At 49.2% G+C, this 16,457-nt stretch overlaps 1 protein-coding gene across 3 annotated transcripts in view; it reads right to left on the bottom strand.

Moving 5' to 3' along the window:
• Positions 1–16,457, bottom strand: part of vps9d1 (VPS9 domain containing 1) — a 130,532-nt gene that overhangs the window by 6,769 nt on the left and 107,306 nt on the right. Inside the window, exons 15-16 of one of the 3 annotated variants that reach the window (XM_034175667.1) lie at positions 15,536–15,640; positions 6,285–6,434 (exon numbers count right to left, since the gene is read on the bottom strand). In XM_034175667.1, coding sequence (XP_034031558.1) covers positions 6,290–6,434; positions 15,536–15,640 — 250 coding nt within the window. In that variant the 3' untranslated portion in view covers positions 6,285–6,289. The remainder of the gene's footprint in view (positions 1–6,284; positions 6,435–15,535; positions 15,641–16,457) is intronic. The other 2 variants (XM_034175670.1, XM_034175669.1) reach the window with 2 other exon arrangements.

Genomic DNA, 16,457 nt, shown 5'->3' with positions numbered 1-16,457 from the left:
AGGGGGCGCAATGAACGGACAATAGAGAAAGGTGAATAACAAGTTTTACTGTTGTGAACAGGGCACAACCAATACAACAATTAATACTTTGTAAGTCGAAATCTGCTGGTGTTGTGTGGGCAGGCTCGAAGGTAGGAGACGTCCGTCCCCGTCGAACCGGAACCACCCAGATTTCCTCTGCCACCGAAAACCAGGAGTACTGGAACCGCCAAGTCCCGAATTCCCAGGTGGCCACTGCCTTCGCTCGTCGGATCCGGTACTGCTGGCGGGAAAGAGCACAAACACACAGGTATGGGTGCGACAGCACCCAGTAGACGGAGAGGGGAGAAGCCGCCTCCACCTCTTGAAATAATGAAGCAGGAAGGTGAGTACTTATCCAAGCAAGGTGCTTTCTGTAATCAGCTGTCCTGAAATAGTTTAGCAAGGTTTATCAGAGTCCTCAAAATATATACTAGCAGAGTAGGTTACCTTAATCTCAAGGCGATATCTCGGCACTGAGGTGGAGACGCTGTCCTGCTGATATACTCCGTCCTGAGTGCAGTCAGCTGTGTCTAGTAATGGGTGACAGCTGTCAGCCTGACAGCCTTCGTCGGCGGCAGCGCCCTCTGGTGCCTGGAGCCCGCACTCCAGGCAGGGCGCCCTCTGGTGGTGGTGGGCCAGCAGTACCTCCTCTTCAGCGGCCCACACAACAGGACCCCCCCCTCAACGGGCGCCTCCTGGCGCACGGCCGGGCTTGTCCGGATGGCGTCGGTAGAAGTCGGCCAGGAGGGCCGGGTCCAGGATGAAGCCCTTCTTCACCCAGGAGCGCTCCTCGGGGCCGTACCCCTCCCAGTCCACCAGGTACTGAAAACCCCGGCCCATTCGACGGACATCAAGGAGCCGGCGCACGGTCCAAGCCGGTTCCCCGTCGATGATCCGGGCAGGAGGTGGTGCCGGACCCGGGGTGCAGAGGGGTGAGGTGTGATGGGGCTTTATCCGGGAGACGTGGAATACTGGGTGGATCCGCAGTGAGGCCGGAAGCTGAAGCCTCACTGCGGCGGGATTGATGACTTTGACAACCTTGAAGGGACCGATGTACCGTTCTTGGAGCTTGGGGGAGTCCACTTGAAGGGGAATGTCCTTGGTGGACAACCACACTGCCTGCCCAGGACGGTACGTGGGGGCCGGGGCCCGCCGCCGGTCTGCATGTTTCTTCGCCCTCGTCCGGGCCTTCAACAAAGCAGAGCGGGCAGCACGCCACACCCGACGGCACTTCCGTAGGTGGGCCTGGACCGAGGGCACACCGACCTCTCCCTCGACCACCGGAAACAAGGGGGGCTGATACCCCAAGCACACCTCAAACGGGGAGAGGCCGGTGGCTGATGACACTTGGCTGTTGTGGGCGTACTCGATCCAGGCCAGGTGGGTACTCCAGGCCGTCGGGTGCGCGGCTGTCACACAGCGTAGTGTCTGCTCCAGTTCTTGGTTGGCCCGCTCTGCTTGCCCGTTGGTCTGGGGGTGGTACCCGGACGAAAGGCTGACCGAGGCCCCCAGTTCCCGGCAGAAGCTCCTCCAGACATGTGAGGTGAACTGGGGACCGCGATCGGAGACGATGTCTGATGGTATGCCATGCAGACGGACGACGTGGTGGACCAGGAGGTCCGCTGTCTCCTGGGCCGTAGGGAGCTTCGGGAGGGCCACGAAGTGGGCCGCCTTGGAGAAACGGTCCACTATCGTGAAGACGACGGTTTTTCCCTGGGACGGCGGGAGACCCGTGACGAAGTCCAGGCCGATGTGGGACCAGGGGCGATGAGGCACGGGCAGTGGCTGTAGCTGCCCTGAGGTCTTCTGATGATTGGCCTTGCCCCTGGCACAGGTGGTACAAGCCTGGACGTAGTCCCGGACGTCGGTCTCCAGGGATGCCCACCAGAAGCGTTGCCGGACGACTGCCACGGTCCTTCGCACCCCTGGGTGACAGGAGAGCTTAGAACCGTGACAGAAGTCTAGGACTGCGGCCCTGGCCTCTGGTGGGACGTATAGTTTGTTCTTTGGTCCGTTTCCGGGGTCCGGGACACGGGTCAGGGCCTCCCGGACGGTCTTCTCCACGTCCCAGGTGAGGGCGGCCACGATAGCGGACTCCGGGATGATGGGATCCGGGGGATCCGACGGTTCCGTTCTGACCTCCTCTTCGTGCACCCGGGACAATGCATCCGATCGCTGGTTCTTGGTCCCGGGGCGGTAGGTAATCCGGAAGTCAAAACGGCCAAAGAACAATGACCAGCGGGCTTGCCTGGGGTTCAGACGCTTAGCGGTCCTGATGTACTCCAGGTTCCGATGGTCAGTGAAAACCGTGAATGGCACGGCTGTTCCCTCCAACAGATGTCTCCACTCTTCGAGGGCCTCTTTCACAGCAAGGAGTTCCCGATTGCCGACGTCATAATTCCGTTCAGCGGGGGTCAACCTGCGAGAAAAATAGGCACACGGGTGAAGGACCTTATCGGTCTTCCCGCTCTGGGAGAGCACCGCTCCTATCCCTGAGTCCGAGGCATCCACTTCAACCACTAACTGGCGGCTAGGATCGGGCTGCACCAGAACTGGTGCAGACGAGAAGCGCCGTTTCAACTCCTTGAACGCGGCCTCGCACCGGTCCGACCAGGTGAAGGGAACTTTTGGAGAGGTCAGGGCTGTCAGGGGGCTAACTACCTGACTGTAGCCCTTGATGAACCTCCTGTAGAAATTAGCGAAGCCGAGGAACTGTTGCAGCTTCCTACGGCTAGTGGGTTGGGGCCAATCTCTCACCGCCGCAACCTTGGCCGGATCCGGGGCGACGGAGTCAGAGGAGATGATAAACCCCAGGAAGGACAAAGAAGTGCGGTGGAACTCACACTTCTCGCCCTTCACAAACAGACGGTTCTCCAACAACCGCTGCAGGACCTGACGGACATGCCGGACATGAGTCTCAGGATCCGGGGAAAAGATGAGTATATCGTCTAGATATACGAAGACAAACCGGTGCAGGAAGTCCCGCAAGACATCGTTTACCAACGCTTGGAAGGTCGCGGGAGCATTAGTGAGACCGAACGGCATGACCAGGTACTCAAAATGACCTAAGGGGGTGTTGAATGCCGTCTTCCATTCGTCTCCCTTCCGAATCCGAACCAAATGATACGCATTCCTAAGATCCAGCTTGGTGAACATCTTGGCTCCATGCAGGGGGGTGAACACCGAATCCAACAAGGGCAACGGGTATCGATTGCGAACCGTGATCTCGTTCAACCCCCTATAATCAATGCATGGACGAAGTCCGCCATCCTTTTTACCCACAAAAAAGAAACCTGCGCCCATCGGTGAGGTGGAATTCCGGATCAACCCGGCAGCTAAAGAGTCCCGGATGTAGGTCTCCATGGATTCGCGTTCCGGCCGTGAGAGGTTGTACAGCCTACTGGACGGAAACTCACTGCCTGGAACCAAATCAATGGCACAATCATACGGGCGGTGGGGAGGTAGCGTGAGGGCCAGATCCTTGCTGAACACGTCAGCGAGGTCATGGTACTCCGCTGGCACCGCCTTCAGATTGGGCGGGACTCGGACCTCCTCCTTAGCTTGGGAGCCAGGAGGAACCGAGGAACCGAGACACTCCCGATGGCAGGTTTCGCTCCACTGTACCACTACCCCGGACGGCCAATCAATCCGGGGATTGTGCTTTAGCATCCAGGGAAAACCCAAAACCACACGGGGCAATCGTTTGCCATATGCTCACTCGAGCCACAAACATAACAAGCTCCGTGGGCCCGCCTCCTTTGTGCTTCAGGTGCCCTAAATGTTGCCCTGCTCGTGTCCATAGCTTCGTCAGCAGGGGGAGCCGTAAGCGCACGGAGCGCCGGAACAGAGGAGCGTGGGGACGGCGGAACTCGATTGGACCCGGAAGGGAGAGGGACGACCCGTGCCTGGCCACGCCCTTCGCCTCGCTCCCGGCGACGTTCCTCTAACCGGTTGTCAAGCCGTATGACCAGATCAATGAGCCCGTCTAAATCCCGCGGTTCGTCTTTAGCCACCAGGTGCTCTTTTAGGACCAGAGACAATCCATTTACAAAGGCAGCGCGGAGGGCAGTGCTATTCCAGCCGGATCTCGCTGCCGCGATGCGGAAGGCGACTGCATAGGCAGCTGCGCTCCGACGTCCCTGTCGTATGGACAGTAATGCGGTTGAAGCGGACTCTCCTCTGTTGGGATGATCGAACACCGTTCTGAGCTCCCGTACAAACCCGTCGTATGACTGAAGGAGCCGTGAGCTCTGTTCCCAGAGCGCTGTAGCCCAAGCGCGTGCCTCCCCGCGAAGCAGATTTATCACATAAGCTACCCTGCTAGCATCAGCTGCGTACATCACGGGACGCTGAGCGAAGACGAGCGAACATTGCATAAGGAAGTCCGCGCACGTCTCCACACAGCCGTCGTACGGTTCTGGAGGGCTTATGTATGCTTCAGGGGACGGAGGAAGGGGCCGTTGAACAACCAGTGGAACGTCATTCTCACACGCAGGGTCCTCGGGAGGGAGAGCCGCAGCGGCGCCCGGAGGGCGCGCTTCCATTTGTGCGGCGAGAGCCTCCACCCTGCGGTTTAGGAGAACGTGCTGCTCGGTCATAAAATCGATCCGAGTGGTGAAAGCGGTGAGGATCCGCTGCAACTCACCGATTACCCCTCCCGAAGCCGCCGCTGCGCCCTGTTCTTCCATTGGCCGTTCAACAGCCGGTTGACGCCCCTCGGGATCCATGACGCTGGCCGAGATATCCTGTTGTGAAAGTGTAGGTACACGGACCCACAACAGGGGGCGCAATGAACGGACAATAGAGAAAGGTGAATAACAAGTTTTACTGTTGTGAACAGGGCACAACCAATACAACAATTAATACTTTGTAAGTCGAAATCTGCTGGTGTTGTGTGGGCAGGCTCGAAGGTAGGAGACGTCCGTCCCCGTCGAACCGGAACCACCCAGATTTCCTCTGCCACCGAAAACCAGGAGTACTGGAACCGCCAAGTCCCGAATTCCCAGGTGGCCACTGCCTTCGCTCGTCGGATCCGGTACTGCTGGCGGGAAAGAGCACAAACACACAGGTATGGGTGCGACAGCACCCAGTAGACGGAGAGGGGAGAAGCCGCCTCCACCTCTTGAAATAATGAAGCAGGAAGGTGAGTACTTATCCAAGCAAGGTGCTTTCTGTAATCAGCTGTCCTGAAATAGTTTAGCAAGGTTTATCAGAGTCCTCAAAATATATACTAGCAGAGTAGGTTACCTTAATCTCAAGGCGATATCTCGGCACTGAGGTGGAGACGCTGTCCTGCTGATATACTCCGTCCTGAGTGCAGTCAGCTGTGTCTAGTAATGGGTGACAGCTGTCAGCCTGACAGCCTTCGTCGGCGGCAGCGCCCTCTGGTGCCTGGAGCCCGCACTCCAGGCAGGGCGCCCTCTGGTGGTGGTGGGCCAGCAGTACCTCCTCTTCAGCGGCCCACACAACAGTCAGGCTGGGATTTGAACTGAGGATCTTCTGGTCTCAAGCCCAATGCCTTAACCACCAGACCATCACCTCCCCTTCCTCCATGTATTTTTGACCTATGCTGCCTCTCCATGTTTCTGATTCTTGGCTCCTGTTCGTAGTTTTGGTCACCTGTTGTATTTGCTAACTGTGCTGCTAAAAACTGCTTGAATTTTTGAATTCCTCTTTTGCTCCTCCCTCTCAGAACACTGTCTTTGAGACCACTACTTATGTAAGCAACCAAGAGAACTGTGAACTGTACCAAAGACTGTTGAACTGTTTATTGGCACTGTTCCTTCCTACTGGTTCAGTAAAACCAGCCTTTACTCTCCTACATTGTGGTTCTCTGCACTGGGGTCGTGTGTCTGGATCATTACAACCGCATGCTGTCCTGCCACAGTCAATCTTGCATAACTGAATCGTTATTAACTTGCACAGAAGATAAATGTAGATAAAACTGAAGTACTGTTTCAGTGTGGCCAGATGAAGCTAACTGAGCAAGAACAGGGCCAAGTAGCACATGACAGCTGGGAACATCTGGTGGCCCGTCTGTCAGTGATGCTTCTGGTCAGTTTGGTGTTCAAGGCCAGAGACGTTTTCGCACAAACTGGAAAACATGTAAGGTTTAACTATTCAGGGCTGAAAGTGTAATGTGTGATAAGATGGAGATGGAACTTCATCATGTGATCAATAATGATGAACAGCAGAATTAGTTTTTATGGAAAGTTCTCCTACCCTCTCAGGTAGTTAGCTTTGATGTGGACAGTGAATTTTACCTTTTTCAGAGCGGACAGCTAGCATCAGTAAGAGACACGTCCGTGTGCATGTGCAGGGACTCCACATAGGCCAAGGCGCTCTGCATGGACGTCAAACAGTAGCCTTCCTCTCCAATCAAATACCTGCACAAGAGGAACAGCTGAAGGCAACTGCACACCATCATCTATTAAACATCATAAAGCCAAAGAAAACATCCACAAAGCTAGAACAGCACTCCTCCAAAGGGCACCAAGTGAACTCTGACAGATATCCAACCATAAAGCAAGAATGTTAAACCCCGTCACACTCGGCTACGTGTTTTAAAAATATAGTGAGGATGCAGTATGTAACAACACCAGTTACTACAACTGTGATGTGACCTGGAAAGACTGCACAGCATTCTCACAGTGTTCTCAATGCATTGTCACTATGTTCTTGTCACTACATCCTCTCCGCGCTTGTGCTATGACCGTAGTTCCACATTTTACAAGGCTGGATTACATCATTAATATGTTCTTTCACAGTTTATCACGTATTTACTGCAAATTCCCAGCACCTTCATGTCAAGTTCAGCAATTTTATCTTGGATCCAATTCCTCACAACATCACTTCTGTTTCAACTGATAATGGTCGAGTAGAGTTTTTTGCAAACATTATTTTCATGTACGTTTGCCATAGTAACTTGTGATCAGACCAACAGAGTGCACAAGCTAAGAAGACAGCAACAACGCACTGGATGTGTTGTACGTGGAATCATGCAGTGAGAACCTGGCAGGGAAGCAGGAAGGATGCAGCGTGAACGTGAAAACTGCACATATTAACCACCATATATGGTGCCCCAAATGCACCATATTAACTATTAAGATTTTAAGCACGTCCCTGATGCACTGACTGATGCACTGCAGCCCTTGTCTGAATGTGATGGGCGTCTTAAAGGCATCACTTGCAGCTAAGAGTTGAGACTTAGATCAGCTCTTTCTTGAGCCACAATTTACTTATTTGGACAGTGACAGTTTTTGTAACATTATCTCCATAATCCACCACAGCGGGGTTAAAATGAAACAATTTTGATGTTCTTGAAGTATTGACTTTCAGTTTCAATAAAAAAACAAAAAACAAAAACACATTACCCATTTCAGAATTGCTGATGTGTTTTTATATAATCCCTCCATTTTCAGAGACCATAACTAATTGGACAAACCAAACTGATTATTTCTAATACAAATCACTTTTACAGCCACTATACTTGAGACGGGTCAGTGGATACAGTAACATTTTCGAGTCACTGAATATGTCTTAGAAATCACTTACAATCATTAACAAATAAACAATAAAATGAAACAGGATAACAGATAATCAGATAACTGAAAAGTTATCTTTGATAAAGCTAAAATGATAAACCACCCAAAAATGTATCGGAAGTTACAGATAACCAATAACCCATAAATTCCAGTATTGTCTCCAGTACACTTGCAACAACTAAACAAGCTGATTTTGAGTTTTAACACCACGATCACTTTTGGAAGCATCAAAAGTAACAACAAACCCAAACAATGAGTCAGCACTTCTGTCTTTGAGTGTCCTGCCCCCTGCTGGAAGCTTCAGTTTACTACATGGCTTCCAGCACAGAAGCAACTGAGAGGAGCTGCAAAGCTCAACTCTCTACTCAATCACAGTGCCGCCGTCAGGCAGAGGTCTTGGAAAATAAAGCAGTGCTGAGTTATGGTTTGGTTTATAAATAAAATGAATACTGGTAGAATAACTCCATTAATGTCAATTCTGTCATTTGTACAAAGTTAACATATAACATATATCTTTTAATGTTGAATAATGCACTTATTCTGAAGTTTTGTAACAAACACAGACAGATGGCATTCTGGGTAAAATGTGCCTCCACTACACTGATTGTTGATTCATTCTATGTAAACCAACACGTTAATGTGAGGTGTGTCATGTGTTGGTGTTTACAGATAAATGTGCTTTTGTAAAATATGCCATTTTTTAATTTGTAAAAAAAAAGGCATTTTCAAAAAAAAAAAAAGAGCCAAGTTGTAATTAGATAACTGTCTGATATAACCGGTGTCAAATAGAACACTGCCAACTATTGGTGCCAGTGCGAGTTTTGGCCCTTTTTCAGCTGATTTTTCATTCGTGCAAGAATTTTTTAGATCGCACCGAGTTTCAGGTTAATCGCACAACCTGCATCGTAACGAGCTGCATTTAACATCTCACGACCACCTCTCTCACTGTGCCTGTGCAAACACCGCAGACCTGTCTTGTAATTATTATTATTTTTTTTACTTTGATGTCTCCCATCGAGAGTTTTTGTAAATTAAGTTTGAAAAAAAGCTTCTGTTTATGTTTTGCTTCTGGAAACACCAGTCTGGCATGTGGTTTTTGAACGTACAATGTGTGTGAGAACATAAATCGTGCGCTCTGAACTTTTACACTGTGCGGTTCTGTGGTACAGCTGAGCTGGAACCGAGTACAGCCATTGAAAATATCAGCCCAGCTTCAGTCTGAATACTGCCATGAACACTACTGGCCAGTAGATGGCAGTAGAGACCGTGAAAACTTGCAAACACAAAATTCCAGATAATCTGTGTTGCTACTTGCTACGTTTAAGATGCGTGGAATTTAATAAAAGCAAACACAATAACAACGTCTATAAACCCAGAAAATATATTCACGAGAGTTTTAGGCACTAGAGTTTAATGCTGTTGTCCTGATCAGATTGTCTCAAATGCATTTCTCCTGTTGTGAACGTACTGAGATTACCCTATCACCCATAATGCACCTGGACACAGCATGCCCACACTAAAACCAAAAAAATTAGCATATTACTTTAAAACTAAAACATATATCTGATATTTTCACTTTATAAAACTTAAGAAGTGACGTTAATTTAAATAACTTGTCCGAAATAAGTTTGGTTAAAATTGAACCATAAGTTAAAAATGTATGCCTCTGGATAACTTGGGTGATATTGGCCGCGTATCAGTATGGGGTTAAAAGAAATGAGTTTTTTTTCTTCTTGTTTTTGTGGCCATTTCTCCTTTGCTTGCAGAGGATAGAGCAGTTTCTTCTAGAAGCAGCTCTCCTCTGTTTGCAGAGGTTAGATACTACACATCTGTTTGCCTTTGTTTACCATGTTAACGGTCTAAACTTCTCTGTGGTTTCAGGGTAAAGAAGAAATCAGCGGGTCAAAGAACTTTTTCTTATCGTGCACCCGCTCTGTGGAACGGCCTTCCTGCGACCGTGAGGCAGTCGGAGTCCGTGGACATTTTTAAGTCAAGACTTAAAACCTATTTTTATTCTCTTTCTTATGAATAGTTTTATTTTTTTTATCTGTTTTATTCTTTTATTTCTGTTTTTAATTACATATTTGAATTTTTTTATTTATTTATGTTGAACTGTTCTGTTTGAGGCGGTTTGAGACGGCTTTTGTTGTGATTTGGCACTTCCTTCATTCATTCATTCATTCATCTTCAACCGCATTTCCGGGTTCGGGTCACGGGGGCAACAGCTCCAGCAGGGGACCCCAGACTTCCCTTTCCTGGGCCACATTGACCACCTCTGACTGGGGGATCCCGAGGCATTCCCAGGTCAGTGTGGAGATATAATCTCTCCACCTAGTCCTGGGTCTTCCACGGGGTCTCCTCCCAGATGGATGTGCCTGGAACACCTCCCTTGGGAGGCGCCCAGGAGGCATCCTTACCAGATGCCCGAACCACCTCAGCTGGCTCCTTTCAACGTGAAGGAGCAGCGACTCTACTCCGAGCTCCCCACGGATGACTGAACGTCTCACCCTATCTCTAAGGGAGACACCAGCCACCCCCCTGAGGAAGCCCATTTCAGCCACTTGTACCTGCAATCTAGTTCTTTTGGTAGTGATCAAACACTCACGACCATAGGTGAGAGTAGAACAAAGATTGACCAGTAGCTCGAGAGCTTCGCCTTTTGGGTCAGCTCCCTTTTCGACACAACAGTGAGGTAGAGCGAATGCAATACCGCCCCTGCTGCGCCGACTCTCTGGCCAATCTCACGCTCCATTGTCCCCTCACTCATGAACAAGACCCTGAGGTACTTGAACTCCTTCACTTGGGGCAAGGCCGTATTCCCTACCCAGAGTAAGCAATCCATCGGTTTCCTGCTGAGAACCATGGCCTCAGATTTAGAGGTGCTGATCCTCATCCCAGCTGCTTCACACTCGGCTGCAAACCGATCCAGTGAGTGTTGGAGGTTACCGGCTGATGAAGCCAACAGGACCACATCATCTGCAAAAAGCAGTGATGAGACCCTGAGCCCACCAAACTGGAAACCCTCCTCCCCCCAACTACACCTCGATATCCTGTCCATGAATATCACAAACAGGATTGGTGACAAGGCGCAGCCCTGGCGGAGGTCAACCTCCACCGGAAACGAGTTTGACTTACTGCCGAGCACCCGAACACAGCTCTCGCTTTGCGAGTACAGAGACTGGATGGCCCTGAGAAGGGACCCCGTCACTCTATACTCTCGCAGCACCTCCCACAGTATCTCCCGGGGTACCCGATCATACGCCTTCTCCAAGTCCAAAAAACACATGTAGACTGGGTGGGCATACTCCCAGGTACCCTCCAGGATTCTTGTGAGAGTAAACAGCTGGTCGGTTGTTCCACGACCAGGACGGAACCCGCATTGTTCCTCTTCAATCAGAGGTTCGACTATCAGCCGAACCCTCCTATCCAGTACCCTGGAGTAGACTTTACCAGGGAGGCTGAGCAGTGTGATGTACCTGTAGTTGGCACACACTCTCTGGTCCCCCTTTTTAAATATGGGGACCACCACCCCAGTTTTCCACTTCTTAGGCACTGTCCCAGTCCTCAACGCAATGTTGAAGAGACGTCTCATCCAAGACAATCCCTCCACACCTAGAGCCTTCAGCATTTCTGGATGGATCTGATCAACCCCCGGGGCCTTGCCACTGCAGAGTTGTTTGACTACTTCAGTGACTTCCACCAGGGAAACTGATGAAAATCCTCCATCAGCTTCCAGCTCTGCCCCTAGTATAGAGGGCGCTCCAGTCTCATGCAGGAGTTCCTCAAAGTGTTCCTTCCAGCGCCGGATTACATCCTCAGTTGAGGTCAACAGAGTCCCATCCTTACTGTAGACAGCTTGGATGGTTCCCCATATTCCCCTCCTGAAGCACCTTGGTGCCGACTGAAAGTCCTTCTCCATGGTTGCTCCAAACTCCTCCCACACTTGCTGCTTTGCCTCCCCCACAGCAGAGGCTGCTGCCCTTCGGGCCTGTCTGTACCTTGCAACTACCTCTGGAGTCCTTTGAGATAACATATCCCGGAAGGACTCCTTCAGTCGGATGGCTTCCCTGACCACCGGTGTTCACCATGGTGTTCGAGGGTTGCCACCCCTTGAGGCACCTAAGACCTTCAGGCAATAGCAACCCGCTGCAACTTCAGCAATGGAAGCTTTGAACATTGCCCATTCTGGTTCAATGCCCCCAACCTCCACAGTGATGCTAGAGAAACTCTGCCGGAGGTGTGAGTTGAAGATCTGTCAGACAGTGGGTTCTTCCAGACGTTCCCAGTTCACCCGTACTATCCATTTGGGCTTACCAGGACTGTCCAAAGTCCTCCCCCACCCTCCGATCCAACTCACCACCAGATGGCGATCAGTTGACAGCTCTGACCCTCTATTCACCCAAGTGTCCAGAACATGCAGCCTCAAATCAGATGATACAATCACAAAATCGATCATCGATTTTCGGCCTAGGGTGCTCTGGTACCATGTACACTTATGAGCATCCTTATGTTCGAACATGGTGTTCGTTATAGACAGTCCGTGATTAGCACAAAAGTCCAATAACAATCAACCATTCGGATTTAGATCAGGGAGGCCGTTCCTCCCAATCACACCTCTCCAGGTGTCTCTGCCATTGCCCACGTGTGTGTTGAAGTCCCCCAGCAGAACAATGGAGTCCCCCACCGGAGCCCCATACAGGACTCCATTCAGGGACTCCAAGAAGGCCGAATACTCCAAAATGCTGTTCGGTGCATATGCACAAACAGCAGTCAGAGGGGCTCCCCCCGCCACCCAAAGACGCAGGGAGGCGACCCTCTCATCTACTGGAGTAAACTCCAACATATTGGCACCAGGGCTGTGAAATGAAAATTGTGAAATCTGAGGAAAATTTGCAGGGGGTTTGGGGGGCAGCTCCCCAGGAGCCGCGGTCTAGGGCCCTGTGGGCCCCAGAATTATATTTTTATCTAATGATACTTTTTCAGCATCTCCTGGAAGAAGAAATCTCAAAATTAGTGGATATTTAAATGATCCTATATTCAACCTTTTATTTGACCTGTCAATGATGATGGTGAAATAACTTATAAATAATATTATAATAAATTATGCCGTAACTCAGAACAATTAAACTACATGAAATTTATGAAGACTGAAAAGACTGTTAGGGCATTTCAAAAACCACAGCTAAAGCTTGTAGAATATTTGGAAAATCATGATAAAATATCAGTAACATACCTTATTGTAAAAAGTCACATATTCTTGTGTAAATTCCTGTAAATCCATTCAAAGCCACAGTGTCTTTTTTACAATGAAAAAAGTCTAGATTAGTGAAAAAAAGTCACATAATCTTGTCTAAAATCCTGTTTGAACAGCAGAATGTTTATTTTCCGGAGAGAAAAATTCTTACCGTGTTTCCTGAGAGGGCACAGTTCACTTTTCCCGTTTCTTTTATCTTTCAGGTGTGTTGATGAAGCCAGCGACGAGTCCAGGGATTCTTGTCCTTTTTTCAAACCGCCTTTCTCGCCATCTTCTCTCTGTGCGACGTCGCTCCGTGACACAGACATGCTGCACAAATCTTCTTTTAAAAACTTGAAAGCTCTAAAAGTTTGGGATGTCCACATGCTAAGTTTAGCTTAAGCATTGCACAGGAGCCACACAGCGTCGCCGCAGCAACCAACCAGTCCTGCTTTACGACAACAGTCGTAACAGCTACACTTTGAGTGGCATTTTTCCTCTGCGAAACTCCGCGGATCCGAGGAAACTGATTTGTATCTGTAACACGCAGATCAGTGTCTGCGGACTTATAAAACTTACACAATGTCGTAAAAAAAGAGAATGCTTTGCGATAAGCATTTTAAAAACTCAGTGTTCATGATTAAAGAGTACAACACTAACACCCCACCCCCATGATGAAAGTTTTTCACAGCCCTGATAGGTGCTCAGCCGGGAACTTGTGAGTATCCCCACACCCGCCGGTGCCTCACCCCCTGGGCAACTCCAGAGAAGAATAAGGTCCAACCCCTATCAAGGAGAGTGGTTCGACAGCCAAGGCTGTGCGTGGAGGTGAGACCCACCAGCTCTAACTGGTATCGCTCCACCTCCCACACGAGCTCCGGCTCCTTCCCTCACAATGAGGTGACGTTCCACACCCCCAGAGCTAGCCCCTGCCACCCAGGTCTGGTCCATCGAGGCCCTCGACTTTCACTGCCACTCAAAGGACAGCGCACCCGACACCAGCGGTTCCCCTTGCGGGTGGTCAGCCCACAGGGTGGAGTCCATGTTGCTTTTTCAGGCTGTGCCCGAATGGGCTCCATGGCAAGCCCAGCCACCAGGCACTCGCTGACGGGCCCTACATCCAGGCATGGCACCAAATGAGGGCCCCGGGCTTCCGCCAGGCCGGGTCACATTTCGTCTACCTCATTCTATCATGGTGTCTTGTGAACCATTCTTGGTCTGACCTCTCACCTGAGACCAATTTGCAATGGGAGACCCTACCAGGAGCACAAAGGCTCCAGACAACACAACTCTCAGTTTCATAGGGGCACACAAACCTCTCCACCACGATAAGGTGATGGTTCCTGGGGAGGAACTGATTAAAGCTGATTAAATTGAATTGAATTAAATTATTTTCCAGCTCATGTCAGTGAAACTGTTACACCCCCAGAAGATGGTCGCCCTTCCTGAGACAAACACTGTTCCAGGTGTCCGCCTGCATGAAGTGTCCCAGGTTTGTACCTGGACATGGCAGCCCAGTGGATGACCCCCGATTAAGACTCTACATATGTAATGGGCCTTTGACTCGTATCACTCTGGTTGGGCTCTGACGTCCTCTGTCCAGGGTCTTCTTGCTGTCCTTTGCACAAGGCTTAAGAACAGGTGTAATCAAGCCTTTACTGAGGTAGGCTTTTGGAATAACTTGTGGAACCTCTGTGTATGAAATTTTGCAATTTTTTACAATCTAATACATCGTACCTCCTCTGGAACATGTCCAAGTACAGTAATTCATGGTGCCACAAACCCAAAACAAATCCAGTGAAAGCGCAAGAATTTTTTTTGCTCCTGTTCTTGATGATGTCGCTGCTGTAAACATTCACCAGTGGAATTCCATAAAAGACAAACAGAGGGTTCGACTGCCGGCTCAGTTGTCCCATCAGCTTTTGTTTAGCTCTGGCAACAGACCAATTAATCTGTGTGTAAAATATGCACGAGTCCCTACCATTGAAATTACTGCAGAATTATTTTAAATTCAGTTTTTTGCAGCTGTTTTTTTTTCCTGCCAAAAACAGGAAATAGTGTGCCAAATGAGATATATGTTTTTAATTTTTTTTTATTAAATTTTAATTTTTGTTTTTACCAAATTTGTTCAGTGATGCTAACATTTCTGCACTTTACACAATAATAACCTCACAAATGTTAATCCACAAAGTTGTGTTCCTCTAATGACCACATAAAAATAAAGTGTGACTGGAAATAAAATCCTCTATCTGTCTGCTGGGACAGGCTCCAGCCTCCCCGTGACCCTTAACTGGAATAAGCAGGTTTGGAAACTGGACTGAAGGATGCATCATTTAAAATGCACTTTGCACATCTACATCAGATGGAAACACGCTCTCAAAAATCAGTCCAATTAATGACGAGTCTGTGATCTATTGTCAGTGCATGCATGCGCATACACACACACAAAAAAAAGAGCGGCCTGCACAGACAGCAGTTCACATCTGAACTGTATGAAGCTCTATGAAAACCAGACACTTGTTCTAATTTACTGTCACGTTCGATGAAGTTGTTCCATTACAACTTCAAACATTTCAGAATTCTTCCAACTTCATTTAAATTTGATGTGTTTTGATGTGTCTGGTGTTTGTTACTCGCTGAGAAGTCGTCAGAAAACAAATAGGCTTTGATGCATTAGTCAGCCCGTCTTGGAGTCCAACATAGAGGAAAGTGTGTGCAGGTGTGGACACTGACTCACCCTTCATGAATGAACTCCTCCACAGCAGCACATTCAGACACCAGCTGAGGACAACCACACCGCAGCGCCACGAAGGACAGGACAGGCAAGAGGTCATCTGCACCGCTGCAACGGACAACGCACAAAACACAGCTCAGGTTTAAGCCCCTTTCACACCAGGCTTCCATACAGTGGGGCTAAAATGCGTGTGGAGTATGCCAGAAAATTGTGCACATTTGGTGTAGTCCCTGTCTCAGCTGGTGTGTGATGGCATATGGTTGCGTTCCTAGACTTGCTTATAGTAGCGTATGGTTGCTTCAGGCCCTGTCAAACCATTTATTAAAAACGTTGGCATAAATTAATGCAGCGATCGCCCCTTGACGACCAGCATGTGCCAACAGCCCTGTTTCCACCAAGTGGTTCAGGTCAGTACTGCATGCTGTGGTGCGGGCCAGAAACAGTGGAATTTAACATTATTTTATTTTTTGTCTTGGTGGATCATTTTCATTGTGTACAGAATGCTGATGAGTCTGGCTGTGGTAAACGCTGCCGTGAATAAAGTGCTGTGACTCTTTAAACTTTTAAAGCTCCTGCTGCTTTCTGATCAGCGGATCTGATCAGGTCTGTGATGACCTGAATGTTGAAGCGCTGTGATGATTTAAACTTTTAAAGCGCCAGTCGACCGCAATCAGGTGTGATCAGACCTGATCACACTGACAGCAACGGCGCTTTAATTTAAAGAGTCACAGTGGTTATTCAGGTTTGATCAGACCTGACTGCGGTCAACTGGCGCTTTAAAAGTTTAAATCATCACAGCGCTTCTGTCTGACCAGATATGATAAGAGCGCGACACTGGCATCCTCTGAGAAAATGCACCCAATTCAATTTCAATTTATTTTCATTTCTATAGCACCAAATCACAACAAGGTTGCCTAAAGTAAGG

The sequence above is a fragment of the Thalassophryne amazonica genome, chromosome 8 (assembly GCF_902500255.1).
Source record: "Thalassophryne amazonica chromosome 8, fThaAma1.1, whole genome shotgun sequence".
In the NCBI taxonomy this organism is placed as follows: domain Eukaryota; kingdom Metazoa; phylum Chordata; class Actinopteri; order Batrachoidiformes; family Batrachoididae; genus Thalassophryne; species Thalassophryne amazonica.
The sequence above is the reverse complement of the archived record's forward strand: the minus strand, read 5'-3'. Positions and strand labels throughout refer to the sequence as shown.